Source organism: Vitis vinifera, chromosome 3, assembly GCF_030704535.1.
Source record: "Vitis vinifera cultivar Pinot Noir 40024 chromosome 3, ASM3070453v1".
NCBI classification, from domain to species: Eukaryota; Viridiplantae; Streptophyta; class Magnoliopsida; order Vitales; family Vitaceae; genus Vitis; species Vitis vinifera.
The window spans coordinates 7,473,027-7,491,260 of NC_081807.1; the positions used below are offsets into that span (position 1 = coordinate 7,473,027).

Sequence of the window (18,234 nt, forward strand, 5' to 3'; positions counted from 1 at the left end):
TAATTTAAAATATCATAACTTAGAAACAAATGAGAGATTTTTTTTGCTAATTTTTTGAAAAAAAAAAATTGTCAATATTTTACCATTTATTGGTTTTTTTCGTTGATTTTTCGAGAATTTTTTAGTGCTAGCTCTTGGTTAAAGGGCGCTCCTCTTGTCTGGTCAACCCCGTCAAACTCCCCAGGTCAAAAGACTTAAACTGAACCCTTGGCAACCCCCGGCCAAATCTACCCTTAGATATATATTATATGCACAAACATTAATATATTAAAGCCCATTATAAAACAAAAATATTAAAAGAATATTTTAATAAATTATTTAATTTTAATTATTTTATATTAAAATCATCATTATAATTTTATTAACAAGTCTTTTTTTAATATAATTTATATAATAATTAAATATAAAAAATATAAATATTAAAAAAATCATATATGTGTCATCATTTATTTTATATTATTGAATAAATTTGAATTAAATAGATTATAATTTTAATATTAAATATATTTTCAAGTTGAACATATTATTATTAATGTTATAATATTGTTATCAAATAATATTTAATATAACTTAATAATGGATACACACTTACAAAATTCATTTTTTTTTTATTGATGCACGTGATATTATTATTGAATATGACAAATTATATCAAACATATATCAATTTCTTCAACAAAATAATATCAAAATGTCTATTATTACTTCTTTTATCATTCTTTCTTAGATTTTTCTCAATATTTTCATGAGTTTTAATCAATTTTTATGTCATTGATATTTTGTGTTAAAATATGTACCAATATTTTTCGATATATTCTGATATATACATAAAATAAAGTTAGCGATATATTTACTAAAATCAATATTTTCATCCTCACTTAGAAATTCATTTTTGAAAAAACTATATTTTATGTCCTAAAAATAGCTATCAAGGTAGATTATCTCATAATTATTTTCTTTTAATTTCATTAAATACATTAAGTGATCATGAGAGGTCTAGAATGAATCTAAAATGGGGCTAAATATTCATCCAATCCCTTTTGTGAGTCACTCAAGAGATTCAAATAATCAAAAAGCACTTCAAAACCCCTTGGAATCACTCCTAAATCTTTCACATAAATGATTCTTTTATCTGCTCATGCATCACTAATTATATGATTGTCTATAATAATTTAATTATTTAATATAGCACAACTAAATATTATAATGAAAGTCAAAAGAATATGCTTCTAGAAAATTTGGGCCATGGTATGGAAAGGATATTAATATTTAAAGAATATAATTTCATTTTCTACAAAGATAATAAAATTAAGAAAATAAAAATGTTATAATTAAATGCTAAATGATCCTTGTTAAAGTAACAAACACATAATTGGAATATTTATTCCATATTGCATAATAATAAATACATAAAAAATAAAATAAACAAATTTACATGATAATATATAGAATCTTCATCACTAAATGTAATGGGGTTTTAAAATTAATCATGAATTTTCTCTATAAATATAACAAGAATCGGTTTGATAGTGATTATAGGAAGAGTCTTTAATTTTTTTAACGTTAAATTTTATTTTATTTTCAAACATTAAAAACGCTTCTTAAAATCATTATCAAATACATTCAAAGTGTTCTTCACTCCACACTAGAATTCAAAGATAGAATAGAACACAAATTGTATTGAAATAACTTCAAAAATTCTTGAGTCAAGGAACAGATCTAGTATATGTTTCTTACACATCTTACAATGAAAAGAAAAAAAAATGGAAGAGAAAAATTGAATATACTTTGCACAAGAAAAAAGAAAGAAAGAAAAAAAGGGGGAAGAAAATGAGTGGGAAGTAGGAGGGAGAGAGGCTCAAACTCATCATCACTTTCCTTGCGCAGGCCTGTGAATAAGAAAATACATGTACATGATCTCATTCATCATCGTCTTCTTATTGCTATAAAACACGAAATAGCAGCCATTATCACAGTCATCGCAAGCCAACTCACGTCGTCAAAGATGGCTGAAAACCTCATCTCCTGCAGATCCCACAGAGTTGATATACAGAAGCTCATCCCATCAACCATCCCCATCAAAATATCCATTAATATTAATTTTCTCTCTCCCCAAACACCTCCACCCACTTCAACACATATAAGTATATATCAACACAAAAAGAAGACCAGCTCACTTCAAACAACCATACATATATACTCAACCTTTTTCAGAGCCGTACTGTGTGATGAGTTAAGAGAAAGGAGTCCATCTCAATTACCATATACCACTTGTGTGTGTTTTTGAGCTCCTTCCTGGATGCTTCCTTCACATTTCTGCAGGCTTCACTGTGGGTCCTCCCAGTTTAACTTCACCTCCAAATTCATTAGTTAAAAGTGGGGGAAAATTGAAGTGAGAAAAGGAAAAAGGATGTAATAAATCTAAATTTGTCACTTTGTCTTAAATTTTTAATTAATTTCTTGGTGGGTAATTTCACTTTCATGAAAATGGGTGTTGCCTTGTCATGATCTTTATCAGGTAGAGAAAGCATTTGAAGAAAATTTTTTGAGGTTGATGGTAAATGTCCTGGGGAGTTGTCATTAAGGAGATAGGGAAGTTGGGGAAGCTTGTAAAGAAAGAGATGGTTAAGTTGGTGGAGAATTGAAGCTTATTCAAGGGGTAAAACCCAAAAAAAAAAAAAAAAAAAATTCATTATCGTGCTTATAAATCGAGACCATAAAAATAATGTGTGATTTTTTATTTTTTTTATTTTATAGATACATTTGTAAAATCGTGAGAGTTCATTTAGATATCTGATGACATCTGACATCGAATAACATTTTTAAATTATAAATTTGAAACAGAACGAGTAACACTTGTACGGTCGGAATATAATTTAATTAATATTTTAAATTAAAAATTTAGAAAAATATGATTTTTTTAAAACTAATTTTTTGTCAACTAATATGAATAAGTTATACTATGCAATTATACCAAATGACTTTTGTTTTTAGGGCAAATTAAATAAATTTAATTTAAAAATATAAATGCCAAAAGGAGGTTGGAATTTAAATGATGAGTCAAATTATAGGAAAACGAACACGTGGCCAGGTGGTGTCCTAGAATGACATAATTACCCTTACTTTTTATTAAAATGACGAAAGCACCCACCAGTGTGGGACTGGGAACATCGTGGCGTCTGCTCTCCCGCAGAGCGATTTTATTGAAAGGCCTTAAAACGATGTCGTTTCATAAGCGTCTGTTCCAATTCGTTTCACAAGAAAAATCTATAATCACACTTAGATCTAGCGCGTGTAAATCACTGTTGAAGTAAACGATGTCGCTTAGGAGGCACTCTCCTCCAATGCGCGTCGAGGTCCTCACTTTTATTATTTTTTTATATTTACTTATTTGTTTCATCGCTTTTATTTTAAATAAATGTTATTTTCATGATTAAATTTTAAGAAAAGTTTTCAAAAAGTGATTTTTATTTTCTTCTGTTTTCAGAAAACGTAGAAGTTCTCAGAATTTCGCCATTTCAAAACCCTAATTTTTTTTGGTTTTGAATTCTGAGTTTCGTTTCGAATGGGGTTGTGGGAATCGTTGCTCAATTGGCTGCGAAGGTAAATTAGGTCCCTCGTAATCCTCTGTTTGGTTGCTGGGAAAAGAGAATTTTGAGTTTTGTTTTAATTTATGAAGATAAAGAAATGATAAACTCACCTCAGCGAGGTTGAGTGGTTGCATTGAGCGGAGCTGAGTGGAGGTTTTTGTTGCCAAACAATGGCATTGTGCGATTTTGGATTTTTTTTTTCTTGCATTTTCTGAGGAACGAAACGGAGCCTAATGTGTTTTGCATTTGGGATCTTCTGTGTTGCATTTCTCGGTGTTTTCTCAGGCTACATGGGGTTTGAGTCTCAGAAAAATTTTGAATTTTTTGTTTTTCGCACACTGGTTTCTTTGGTTTTGGTTTGTTACTTGAATTGTAAGGTGGATGGTGATATGGAGTCTTTATATATTTTCCGTTTGAAAAATGAGTTTCTCAGATTGAACTACTAATTTGAATTGTGTAAGATCGAAGGTCATCATGGTAACCTTGATTGTTGAATTGATCAATGCCCCTTTGCTGCTTTAGTTATACTTATCCTTTGATGACCATTTTGGGTGCATTATTTAGGTTGGAGTCTGATAAAAACTTGCGGCATAATGCAAGGATATTAGGATTAGGCATTTTTTAATTTCCTTTCGCTGTCTATTAACATGTTAATCTGAGTTAAAGCCTCAGGATGCCAATGGTATCATAAGATATGCTCTCATTTCTGACTAATGGTATAATTTTGAAGTTGTCTTGTCTGGCCAGAGTAACCCACTGCATGCATTAGGTCCAAGGCAGGAGGTTGGTAAAGAAGTGATGTTTGGATGCTGCAGTTGCCCAGATCATTGTCTGGTTACATGGTTTCTTGGGCACTTTAGTTGGAAAGTTCAATATTAAGACCCTTGAATTATTCTAATTTCATGTTTTAATCACTACGGATAAGGCGCATGTGATATGTGTATGCATTGCAATGGTAATGGTGTGTTGCAAACTTGCAGAACGTTAAAATAGTGGTGAAGGTGGTGGTGTGATGGTGCTGTCCTGTGGTGGTGGGGACTGCCAATGGTGGCTAGTGGTCGTGGAGGCAATGGTTATGGGGAAGTGGCTGTGGTGGTGGGGGATGCTATTAATAATTTTTGCTAATTATTGATTGTGGTGGCAATAGTCCTTTGCTGACTGTGGTTTTGAAATGGGCTGGACAATTAGGTATTGTAAACGCTTGGCAATTATTATCTATGGCCTGTGGGATCTACAGAAATCAAGAAAGTTGCACCGGTTTTGCCCTCTAGGAGCTTTTGGAGCTTGGTGAGGCCAATAAAGTGGATTTGATAGCTCTTTTGATGGATTTGAAAGAAACTTTGGCATCCATATAATTTTTGTGGAATGTGATACATTGAATCTCATCAAGTGGATTAAAAATGGGACATAAGGCCCTTGGAAAACCTCATATCCTCTGAAAGAAGTTGATTTGCTTTTAGAACAGGGATTATCCTTTGGGTGTGTTTCTAGAATTTTTTTTCTTCTTTTGGTTTAAATGGGTGCCTAGTTGCTAATTGAGAAGTGAACACTCTATCTAAGAGAGGAACTGTGACCTTGCTTCAGTGAACTCTTTCTCTGTAGGAATTCAATATCCCCATACCTGCTTGGTCCTTATGTTTTATTTCTTGGATATGTTGGCACTTGCTTGTATAATTTATATGCATTCTTTTGCCTATTTTGTTTGAGGAATCCTCTTTGTCCCCTATAGGTTACCTTTGTCTCCTTGAAAATTTTTGTTTCTTAAAGAACAAGTGGGAGAACCATTCTGGTGATGTGGTGTGATGGTTTAGGGACAATGGTGATATTGGCACAGTATTAAATTAATATTTGAGAGTTTAATTGATATATATAATGTAAATTTGGTTGTGTTAGAGCTTCCAATATGGCCATCTGTTATTTTTGGAAAAAGAAGATGCATAGAAGCATAAGTATTATTCACACCGTGGCCTTGAGGCTGGGCTCAAGTGGTAAAGGATTGGGGAGGGCCTATGGGAGGTTCTAGGTTCAAGTCCCAGTGGGCACAAAAATCCATCTATATAAAAAAATTTATTGTTCAAACCAGTGCTAGCTGCACTACAAATGTGGTTTTATTAAAATTATGGTTATTGGCTCCAGCTCCTTCACACCACCATCACCAGTGCTGCCTCTGCTATCTTTGGTGCCATCTCCAAGCCACCACTAAATCATGACTATTGTCTTAATCCATGCCAAAATCTCATGCTGGGACTGGTTCTTCCACTACCTCCCTTGCCTTTGCCTTGTACATCAATACACCAGGGTTAACATAAACTTTTTTTAATATGTGTATGCTAAACAATTTTCCTAATGCACATTGCTTTTTCTCTTGCCTGAAATTACTTCTGATAAAAAAATTTATTTAAACAGAGCTCAACTGAGCCTCAGTTGTCTTGACTTTTCCTTTTACTTTATTTTTATTCTGCAGCCTCTTTTTCAAACAAGAAATGGAGCTATCTTTGATAGGCCTTCAGAATGCAGGAAAAACATCACTTGTAAATGTTATTGCAGTAAGTAAAGTTCATGCAAAATGTGAGTTTTCTTTTATTGTTTCCCTCTCCTTTCTTTGGTTTGGCACTGGTGGCTAAATTCCTTTGTGGATCTTGTTGCAAGACTGGTGGATATACTGAAGACATGATACCCACAGTATGTAATCTTTCTTAATGAATCTTTTTCTTTTTCACTCTAAGTGTGTGTAGAAAGATGCTATTCTCCCATAGCATTGTTATTTGTAATACAATCACTTTATGTGTGGACATATCATGTAAGTCATATCTTTTGTCTTTAGGTGGGATTTAACATGAGGAAGGTAACTAAGGGGAATGTCACAATAAAGTTGTGGGATCTGGGAGGACAACCTAGGTTTCGCAGTATGTGGGAGAGATATTGCCGTGCAGTTTCAGCTATTGTGTATGTATCTTAACTCCCCTTTTTTCAGTTACATGTTCATAATGCTGTCAAGTACTTGTATTTTGTTGAATTTTATATCATATTCATTTCCGTCTATATGGTATGAAATTATCTCTAGTAGCTATTTTAACACAATCATTCTGATCCATTTCTCCTTGTTCTTAACTTGTGTTGGGATAAGCTGGTTACAGACAGTTGCACCCGTGAGCTTCATTAACAATGTATTTGTAATATAATGTATGTTCTATCGGAGGATTGAATTATCATATTCTGTCATCTGAGAAAACTCAAGAAAAGAAAAATGAAAACCTTGCTGTATTAGACTAAGTTTATCACTCTTTAACTCCCCAACTAATATCCTAGTTTATCACTTTCCTGAGGTGTCATTTCTTTGGCCAGGTAACAACTAGACAACATTTCTTTTATTTTTTAGACAAACGGGAAACATGAAACATGAATTAGAACCTATATGTAATAGATTTTCAGCCATTAGTTGTTTCTTTCAGCTAAATGTTGAAAATCCTTCTATTCTTGTCATGTTATAGAAATCCTTCTCCTCCATGGCTGACTTTAGTGGTTGTGCTTTAAGGCTTTGCTAGTTGTGTGGTATTTTTGAGTTCTATTTTATTTCAGAGGGCACAATTCTCAGCCTTCTACAGTTTCCAGGGAGGTGAGGACACTTGCTCCCTTTCCCTTGTGCTTCCAGAGATCCTGTAACATTTCAACCATTATTCTCGTGTTCTACTTCTCTCTGAGTCTCCAAACTTAGGATGGTGCTTATAAATCTTTTACTGTCTTTGGGATCTCTTAATAAGTTGAGTTTATTAACAGATCTGTGGATATCTTTACGTAGAATGAAGTTTAGTTTTATGTGTTCCTTGTTATAGTATCAGAACTGAATGCTGTGAGCTAATGAGCGAATTTGGCTTGAAAACTGTCAATTCTTGACCATTTTAAGTTATTATCAGTCTAAATTGCCCAATAAGCTCTTAGAATTTGATTTTCTGTACTAATTGATGTGTTTCAGATGGTTTTGAAAAAGGAGAATTCTTTAGGATCCAATTTTTGGTTAGCAAAATATGATATTGGCCTCTTTAAAGGCTTTGATTCCCTTGACATGTTCATCTACTTCCCGTTGAAGGTTGTCATACATACATACATGCATATATATATATATTTTGAACCAAGGATTTTTATTAAAATTAGTTTTCACATATGTGAAAACAATTAAGTATATAGCATTCAAGCATGATTTAATTGATGAGCAGATTATTTTAAACCCTAATTTTCAAATTAAGTTTATTAAACGAGAACATTCCATTCTTGATTACTTAACTCGTGAAATTTGCAAGGTTCACGAGACCATGGCCCCTAAAAAGAATGCCCAAGCTCCTAACCCACAGAAAACCCAATCTAGTCAAGCTCCTTCTCCCCATAAAATGCTTTGGAGTCAACAAGTAGTGAAGAGATCAATTATCCTAAGATCCAAAATGATTTAGATGATTGGAAGTTACCCAAGGTATCTAATTAAGAAATTTATAAGAAAGGAACCTTTAAGTTCTTCACAGACTACACCATTAGGACCTTTGAAATGTCAGTAAGCTTAGAACAAGACAATCAAGTCATAAGACTCTTAGATAGTAAGTCTGTTGAGAAGCATAAGAAAGACCACTACAACTTCATACACTTTGGTATGATTCAAATTGCAGCTAAGCCTTTAACAAGATTAGGTTTAAACACCTCTATTGTCATGTGTTTAAGAGATAATAGACGTCTCGACTATCAAGATTCTATTATAAGTGCAGTCCAAGCTGGACTGAATGATGGCCCTGTTTACTTCCAGTGTTTCCCTTACTTCATAGTTAGACTAAGAGATGCCGATATCTTAGATTTGGTTGTCCTTCATGTTAAGACCCATGGCTTTAAGTTTAGGAAAGGAAACAGTCCTGTTTCCATCATGACTAGGTTTGCCTATAAGAGCATGACCACAAGCGTTGGATCTGGAGCACTGTGCGCCAGTCCCAAGGGTGAGACCACTCTCTTCCACTCAGATGTGATAAACAAGTCTAATTTCATAGTCCCCATGAAAATCAAGTGAAATGAGGTTGAGTTTCCTGAAAATTGGCATTTTGCTAATGCCGTTCCAGCTATAGAGCAGAGATTTGAAAGGATTGAACAGATTGGTCAATATCCTAATGGAGGAGGATATCTGATTTTCTCCAACTCTTTTCGTCATTCTAGCAGCCCTAGAATTTCAGATTTTGAGCCCTCTAGAGCTTCAAGCTCTTCTATCCCTGTAAGAACCACTAGGGAAGAAGAAGGTTTTAGTTCAACAAATCCTAAGAATATTAAGCTAACAGGTGTTAGAAGTAACACCAACGTGGCCAGACCATTTCACACGGAGGAAAATGAGTCTACTTAGGAATCACAACAGGATGAGTCCCTTGTTATGTCTCTTACATATTCCCAAATGATTAACGCTGTAAGCCTAAGTGATGAGGAATTTGAGATCAACAAGGATCTCTTAAGAAAAGACTTCTATTCTGAAGTCAATAAGGAAAGGAAAGAATGGTTCTTTAGCACTGTTCTTAAAGACATTAGAACCCTCTACCAAGAAGAATTCTATGAGTACTTAAGACAAGAAAAGAAAAATATTAAGTTTTGGATTTGGTTTGAACTCTTCAAAAAAGAGGAATATCCAGACTATCCCTATAAGCGTATTAACAACACATCTACAAAAGCTAAGATATGGAAAACCAGTGACAACATTGTCATAGAATCCTTCATCCTCCTGAAGCTAAGATAGAAAAGAATGTTAATGGAACCATAGTTAAAGCTTCACCTTTTAAGACTAAGCCTGAGGATAAAGGAACTGCTAGTGCAATTGATATTAGAAGAATCATGGAATAGAATATTTACACTAACATGTTTCTTAAGACTATTGGTGATCAACTCAACAGGTTTGAGGAGATCATTGAAACTCAAGATCACATTAAGAATTCCTTTGTTAAGAATGACAAGAAGCCTTTGTTTAAGCCTTTTGAATGCTCTAAGAAATTCCAGGAAAATCCTCATATTGATCAAGCTTTCATTGATAGAATTAGCCAAAAGGTTAAAGACAACCTTGTTATCCCTGAAACACCTCAGCCTTTTGTTATCCCTGAAACACCTCTGCCTTCCCATAGGAGAATTAATTTGGTTAAGAGAAATATTAGTTCTGAAACAAAGGTTAATGGACTAATTAAGATAGCCAATGGATCTTCTAACCAAAGGGTTTTTAGGATCAAAAACCATTGCGATAGCCAATCAAAGACTATAAACATCCTAAGCCAAGAACAAAAGCTTGTCCCAGATACTTTAACTATTAAGGATCTTCAAGAAGAAATAAAGCAGTATAAGAAGGAGATTAAGGACTTAAGACAACCTGCAAGCTTAGAATTTTTTACCCTCCATGATCAAATCAACAGGGTTGGTATTTACCATCGTAATCCTAACCAGGAAAACCTTAAAGAAGTTCTTGAATCCTCACAAGTCAATAATGAAGAGATAAATGCATACTTAAATACTATTAGTAGAGTTATCTTCCAAAGGTGGGAAGTCTCCCTTACTATAGTAATTAAGAATAAATTTGTCATTGATATTATTGCTTTGATTGATTCAGGAGCAGCTTTGAATTGTCTTCAAGAAGGTCTAGTACCTACCCAACTTTATGAGAAAACCAGACAAACTCTTTTTGGAGCCAATGGCAAAAAACTTACTATTAAGTATAAGCTGTTTGATGCTCATATTTGTAACCAAGGCATTTGCATTAAGCAAACCTTCATTCTAGTTAAAGATCTTAAGGAAAAAGCTCTCCTTGGAGTCCCCTTTTTAAGTTCTATCTTTTCCATGTGGGTAGATGACCAAGGTATAAGAACTAAGCTCTTAGATAAAGAAATATTGTTTGAATTTGCCAACCCACCTGGTGAAAGAAGTATAAACACCTTAAAGGAACAGGTGATTAAGGCTAAGGAAAACCATGTTAATCTCTTAAAGCAAGAGATCGCTATGGTTAGAATAGAAGACTAATTAAAGGTTAAGAAAGCTCAAGATGCCATAGAAAGATTTAAGAATAAAATTATTGGAGAAGTTTACTCTAACATTCCTAATGCGTTTTGGCATAGGAAACAGCATGACGTAGAGTTACCTTATGAGCCAGATTTTAGTGAGAAAAATATTCCCACTAAAGCAAGACCAATCCAGATGAACAAGGAGTTATTAAGCTACTGTGAAAAGGAGATCCAGGATCTTCTTGATAAGAAGTTGATAAGGAAGTCTAAGTCCCCTTGGAGTTGTTCAGCCTTCTATGTTCAGAAACAAGCTGAATTAGAAAGAGGAACACCTAGACTAGTTATCAATTACAAGCCTCTCAATGATGTTTTAAGATGGATTAGGTATCCTATCCCAAATAAGAAAGACCTCCTTCAAAGATTAGTTAAGTCCAAAGTTTTCTCTAAGTTTGACATGAAATCAGGATTTTAGCAAATCCAGATTGCTGAAAATGATAGGTATAAAACAACATTTGTGGTTCCCTTTGGACATTATGAATGGAACGTAATGCCCTTTGGTCTTAAGAATGCACCTTCAGAATTCCAAAACATAATGAATGAAATATTTAACCAGTTTTCTAATTTCATCATTGTATACATTGATGATGTTTTGATTTACTCTGATTCTGTTGAGCAGCATTGGAAACATCTCAACAAGTTTGTTGAGACTGTTAAAAGTAATGGTCTAAGCTTGTCAGCCACTAAGATTAACCTCTTTCAAACTAAGGTAAGATTCCTAGGTCATCATATTCATTAAGGAACAATCACCCCCATTCAAAGATCAATTGAGTTTGCTGATAAGTTTCCTGATGAGATTAAGGATAAGAAACAACTACAACGTTTCTTAGGAAGCCTTAATTATGTGTCAGAATTTATTCAAGACTTAAGCCAACTTTGTGCCCCTTTAAGACAAAGACTTGAGAAAAATCCAGTATCTTGGAATGAGGATCATACCAAGATTGTCAAAACTGTCAAATCTAGAGTCAAGACCTTACCATGCCTTGCCCTAGCTGATCCAAAAGCCTTTAAGATTGTAGAGACTGATGCCTCTGACATAGGTTGTGGCGGGATTCTCAAGCAAAGGATTGATAACCAGGAGAAGTTGGTTAGGTATACTTCAGGAACCTGGGGAAGTGTCCAACTCAACTATAACAGTATTAAAAAGGAAATTTTAAGCATTGTTTTATGCATTTCAAAATTTCAAGATGATCTTTTAAATCAAGAATTTTTATTAAGAGTTGATTGCAAATCGACAAAATCAGTTTTACAAAAGGATGTTAAGAATATAGCTTCTAAGCATATTTTTGCTAGATAACAAGCTATTTTAAGCAATTTTGATTTTCAAATTGAATATATTAAAGGAGATAATAACTCAATCCCTGATTTCTTAACTCGTGAATTTTTGTAGGATTCATAAGATCATGACCCCCAAAAAAGAAAAACAACCTCTTAGGCCCATTAAGAAATCTATTGCCTCTATGAAATCTCATTTAGCTTTATCTGAGAAATTCATGCCTTTGTATTATGAACATTTTGATGTTGCAAGATCTTCAAATGATCCTATTTCTTTAGCAACTCTTAAGCATCCTTCTTCCCCTAACAAGGATAAAGGAGACATTTCGGATTCTCTACCTTTTGTGGAGGATTCCTTTCCCACAAATCCATCTTCTATAGACACTAACCCTTTATCTGTTTATAAAAGTCTTTGTGATTTGCAGGACAGGTGCAGGGTTTTGGAAAGAAAACTAGATCTAGTTGACTTTCCCAAAACACATCCGGATGCGCTTAAAAACCAAGCCCTATTTTCCCCACTGGGAAATGGAGAGAATAAGCAATTCACCCCACTGGTGAATGTAAAAAATTTAAGTGAGGAAGAGTGGAGTTTCCTCAATTTAAGAATGTATTTTCACAAGAAGCAGATTTTCTACTCTCTTAAGGAAGATGATGTTCGTCTTCTAATTTATGAAAAAGCTAAGGCTCTTGCAAAGGAAAAACAAGTTTTTATCTCTGCCTATCTTCAAGATCTTCACATCTATCTTTCAACCATACTTGGTCTTAGGGTTCCAGGGTTAAAATTGGTTAAAGATATGGAGTTTGACAATTCTAAGATTTGCAGAAGCCTTAGTGAGCATCTTCTCCATCAGCAAGACAACAAGCAGTTTTGTAATTGCAACATAAACTTTACTATCAGCAGAGTTTGCATTGACTTACAATATTACCAGCCAATTAGCTTTGCTTTCAAGAATGAAGTATTAACCCTAACCCCAGAGCTTCTTCTTGATTATGGGTTAGTTCACCAGCTGGTCTGCTTTGATCCCAGCCAAGCAAGTAATTTCAGAAGAAAAATTAACTTAGGATTAATTCAGGGTTTTAAGATGAATAAGAAGTTTGCTGACGCTATCATTATCAGCAAAGCTCTTGAATGGATCTCTAATAGTAGTCTTCTCCCAGCACAACATTATGTTTCTCTTCATTATCAGAACATGAGACCTACTCTATTGTCCTGCCCTTTGGAGCAACCTAATATCTGTGTTGAGCCTCTTATTAAGCAAATCAAGCATTGGAGAGCCAGAATCATTAGCAGGGATTTTGAGGCTTATCCTAAAAATATGGGATATTTTATTTCTGAGGATTCCCTTCATCAGATTTTTTGCAGTAAAAGGATTGATCCCCTGCCCTCCAAATCCATCGTTGAAGATACGCAGCTACTAATGGAACACCGGTCAGATTATATTCTTCCCTGATTCCTCATCAGTCCTCCTCCAATGACGTTGATTTTCCACTAAAAAGCTTTAAGCATTATCAACACCAAAAGCAACCTTGTCTCCCAGCATGTGCATCCACAGTTCAAGAAATGGCCTACCAGTCGTTATTTTCGCCGAAAGTAAGATTCCTTGCTGAAAAGTCTAAAAGTGCTACAGTAACATGTTACTGTTCACTTTTACTATTTATGCACGGGTTAACTATTCACAGCAGTTGGTCAAAAAACAAATAGTGTTTTGTCTCCTGATTGGTACTATTTAATATTCTCTTTTTGGCTATTTAAAGGGGCTTGATCCTCAGTTGTAAGCATCTCTCATTTTTCTCTTCCAGCTTATGCTCTCCCATCTCTCTTCTTTCTCTCTCATCATGTAAGCTCTCCAGCCCAAAGCTTTCTTCAAAGCTTTCCTCCCTTCTCCCATTGTAAGATATTCATCTCCTTATATAAGTATGTTTTATGTTACACCTCCTATTATGGATGGTTTTCAAGCTATGTAGTTATATAAGTATGTTTGATGTTTTCATTATATCTCCTATTATGGATGGTTTTCAATTTATGTAATTAAAAGTTTGTGGTTCCTTCTCTTTAAATTTATTGTTAAATATCTTGTGTATTTTCTGATTTCTCTTCTTTGTTTTGAATTTTGACATAATTCATGTTTTCATTGCCAATATCTTGATTTTGCTGAAAGTGGTGTGGGGTTGGCAGCCACCACAATTTGCTTATTTGAAAAAGAAGAGCTTGATGCTAATTCCTTTTGAGAGGGATTAGCTTTAGTAACCTGCTTAAAGGTCTAAGACCCTAAAATAGTTGGGTATTGGGTAGTCTTGACTGGATTAGAAGGATCTGAAAGATCACAGTACAAGGTCATCATCTTGTTGGGCATAAGATTAGAAGAATGAAGCCTTGCTTCTTCTTCAAGTTCAACTTGTTGACTCCAAAGCATTTTATGGGGAGAAAGATCTTGACTGGATTGGGTTTTCTGTGGGTTAGGAGCTTGACTGGATTGGGTAGCCAGAATACCCAAGCTCCTAACTCACAGAAAACCTAATCCAGTCAAGCTCTTTCTCCCCATAAAATGCTTTGGAGTCAACAAGTTGAACTTGAAGAAGAAGCAAGGCTTCATTCTTTTAATCTTATACCCAACAAGATGATGACCTTGTACTATGATCCTTCTAATCTAGTCAAGGCTACCCAATACCCAACTATTTTAGGGTCTCAGACCTTTAAGCAGGTTACTAAAGCTAATCCCTCTCAAAAGGAATTAGCATCAAGCTCTTCTTTTTCAAATAAGCAAATTGTGGTGGCTGCCAATCCCACACCACTTTCAACAAAATCAAGATATTGGCAAAATGATTTAAATCAACCTCTTTTGGTTATCGAAAGAGAATTTTTCTCTGAAAACCCAAGAGAGATTGCAGCAAAAGCTTTTCATGAAAATTTTCATTATCCTTCTGGTGATCTTTTAAAAACAAGAGAATTTTATGAGGTAATCCTCGTAGAAACTGGTTCTGTTAAAATTAAGCATAACGTTGATAAATAAAGTAATTTGGATTTGACATTTTCCACCTGTCATATCTATAAGATTCTTACTGTTAAGCAATGGGGAGGAAATCCCAATTTCTCAAGAGAGTTCTCTAAACCTTCAAAACTAAGATTTTTCAACTATTGGGATTATTAGAGATTATGGTTCAATGCTTTTCTGATCCAGAATAAGGACTTCCATCGTTCATGGATGTTCTATTTTCCATCTAAGCATCAACTTTCTTCCTTCCCATTTTGGTTCCACAATTGGTGGACTTATTTCGGTCCATCCATTAAGATTCTTCCTAAACCCATCTTAGATGGATTTGAGCTATTCAATAGTTCTTTTGTTATCCCCAGAGAACTTTCAGCTTTTCCCCCTTCATTATTCTTTTTCAATAAATTTGGCCTTGCTTGGATAGTCCAGTGGGACTACATTATCATTGCGGATGAATCAGCAGCTTTTCCAACTCTTGGAAGCAGTTAAGCAATATTTCCTCAAGCATACCACACAAGCTTCAGCTAATGATGATATGTCACAGTTTCTTCTCAAGAAACAACAGCTTCAAACCATGCTCGCAGCAACAAAAACCCCTCAAGATTTCCAGAGAATCCTTGATGAAGGAAGCTCAAGTTTTTATCAAGAAAACTCTTATGTAGAATCTGATGATTTAACAAGCTACCTTCCTGATAATGGTGATGACTGTGAAGGTATCCTTCCTCCGATAAGGAAATCCAAGTAATCTTTTGCTTCATGACTACAAGGTTATTCTCTCCAATGAGCTCATTTCAACTCCAAAAGCAGTTTTGTCTTCCAGCATGTGCGTCTACAGTTCAAGAAATGGCCTGCCAGTTGTTTTTCCCGTCGAAAGTAAGATTCCTGTTGAAAAGTCTAAAAGTGCTATAGTAAATGTTACTGTTCACTTTTACTATTCATGCACGAGTTAACTATTCACAACAGTTGGTCAAAAAGCAAATAGTGCTTTGTCTCCTGATTGGTACTGTTTAATATTCTCTTTTTGGCTATTTAAAGAGGCTTGATCCTCGTTTGTAAGCATCTCTCATTTTTCTCTTCCAGCTTATGCTCTCCCTTCTCTCTTCTTTGTCTCTCATCATGTAAGCTCTCCAGCCCAAAGCTTTCTTCAAAGCTTTCCTCACTTCTCCCATTGTAAGATATTCATCTCCTTGTATAAGTATGTTTTATGTTACACCTCCTATTATGGATGGTTTTTAAGCTATGTAGTTATATAAGTATGTTTGATGTTTTCATTATACCTCCTATTATGGATGGTTTTCAATTGATGTAATTAAAAGTTTGTGGTTCCTTCTCTTTAAATTTCTTGTTAAATATCTTGTGTATTTTCTTCTTTGTTTTGAATTTTGGCATAATTCATGTTTTCATTGCATATGACCTTGTCCTGGGTGTATATATATATATATATATATATATATATATCAATATTGCCTTGCCTTTTTAGTGTACATAAATTTTTTACTTGACTTTTTACTTTTTCCTTTGGAGCCGGTTACAAATTAATCATATGACTGATAGTCTGTTGCACATTCGAGGTTTATTTGTGATCATCTGTTTCAAAATCATTCATGATATGTCATCAAAGATCAGTGATGTTTTGTTTGTTATCCATCATTTAAGTTATATTTGACAAATATTGAAGCACTAGATTTTGACAACCCAACAACTTTTTGACCTGATTTTTGTTGTAGTTATGTTGTGGATGCTGCTGATCCCGATAACTTGACTGTCTCAAGAGGTGAACTTCATGACCTGTTAAGTAAGGCTTCCCTGAATGGCATCCCTTTGCTGGTACTAGGTAATAAGATTGACAAGCCAGGAGCTTTGTCTAAACCAGAGCTGACAGAGCAAATGTAAGTGGAGATGATTTTACCTTAATTATGTTGAAATAATGTGGGATTTGAGTAGTTTTTCAAAATGATTATCATTTTTTGTGTTAAACGACGGTGCATGATAATAAAAGTTGTTTAGTTGTTTGTTAAACTGTTAAAAAAATGCAAGAACTGTCAGTTCCTTTATCGAATGGAACAAACTGCAAAATATTCGATTTTCTCATTTTCAATAAACAACATTCAAGTCTTGAAAAAAAATGTGAATCCAATCCCCTTCCTTTTGCTTGGTTGTGATGGTTTAAGGTTCATGGCTATTTTATTTATGGTGTTTAGTGTTGAGAATGGTGCTTGCTTTGCAGGGAGCTTAGATCCATTACCAATAGAGAAGTATGTTGTTACATGATTTCATGCAAGAACTCAACCAACATCGATACGGTTATTGACTGGCTTGTAAAGCATTCCAAATCAAAGAATTGAGTATGATGATTCCATATACTCTGCAGCTACCACACTTTGATGATTGAGCGGCTGGATTTGAGGCTGGTGGTGGTTAGGTCTGCTGTTTGTCTAACTGGGTTTGTCACTATCATCTTCTAGTTGGCTTCAGTTATACTATATAAATATTATTTGGGTTGACATCTGTTTCTCGACGACACCCTTCTCTCTTTTACCAAACACAAAAGTGAGTTTTGAGGTTTTTATTTGATGATGTTGATTGGTGTGAATAGCATTCTAAACATGACAACGGGTGTAGTGATTTTTGATTGAGTGATGGATTTCTTGACACTCTTGTTTACTTGTTAGAACACAGAAGTAATTTGAGTTTGATTTATGATGTTGATTGATGAATCCTTGATTTCTTTTAGCTTTGGCGGGTTTTAGGGTTTTCAGGCTTGGATGGCAACCCAGATTGGAATGGAAAATGACCACCCAAAAATCTGGACTTAGCAATGAGAAATTCCCCAAATGTTTGCAGGTGCCCTTGTTCATCCATTGCCCTCTCCCCCTATTTAAATACTTTTCAATTTTCCAGATGGTAGCTACTGCTCAGGTGTGATCTCATATTGCATTGGCTCTCATGTAGAGCAGCTGAATCCTGAAAATGATTGCAGGCCATTTGGTGCCTTTCGCGTGGGCAGTTATTATTATCTAATATCATAATTTTTTTTTAACATATAGTTTTTCTTTAAAAAAAAAAAATTAATATATGTATTGTTGTTTATTTATTATTTCTTAGATATTTTTAATAACATTTTTATGGGTGAAAAACTTTTTATGCCATCATTTTTAATAACATATTGATTACATGATGAACATAGTTAGTGGGAGTTAAATGTTGAAATATAATTGTTTTTAAGACATTTATTCATCAAAAGATATGCTAACATGTTTTGGCATTCGCTTCCTTCAAGAAGTGACCACATTTTTAGTTGATTTGTAGAGTGAATATTACATTCATT

At 34.3% G+C, this 18,234-nt stretch overlaps 1 protein-coding gene across 1 annotated transcript; it reads left to right on the forward strand.

The window, feature by feature from the left end:
- The first annotated feature begins 3,412 nt into the window (after window positions 1-3,412).
- Window positions 3,413-17,623, forward strand: LOC100244584 (ADP-ribosylation factor-like protein 8b). Its single transcript, XM_002266385.5, has 6 exons — window positions 3,413-3,602; window positions 6,054-6,135; window positions 6,239-6,271; window positions 6,414-6,535; window positions 16,634-16,795; window positions 17,134-17,623. The coding sequence occupies exons 1-6, from the start codon at window positions 3,565-3,567 to the stop codon at window positions 17,249-17,251; spliced, it is 555 nt and encodes a 184-aa protein (XP_002266421.1). The 5' UTR covers window positions 3,413-3,564; the 3' UTR covers window positions 17,252-17,623.
- The last annotated feature ends 611 nt before the right edge of the window (window positions 17,624-18,234 follow it).

Coding starts and splice junctions, on each gene's coding strand:
- LOC100244584 (XM_002266385.5), top strand. CDS start 3,565: ATGGGGTTGTGGGAATCGTTGCTCAATTGGCTGCGAAG. Junction 6,136..6,238: donor CACTTGTAAATGTTATTGCA/GTAAGTAAAGTT, acceptor TCTTGTTGCAAG/ACTGGTGGATATACTGAAGA. Junction 6,536..16,633: donor CGTGCAGTTTCAGCTATTGT/GTATGTATCTTA, acceptor TTTTTGTTGTAG/TTATGTTGTGGATGCTGCTG.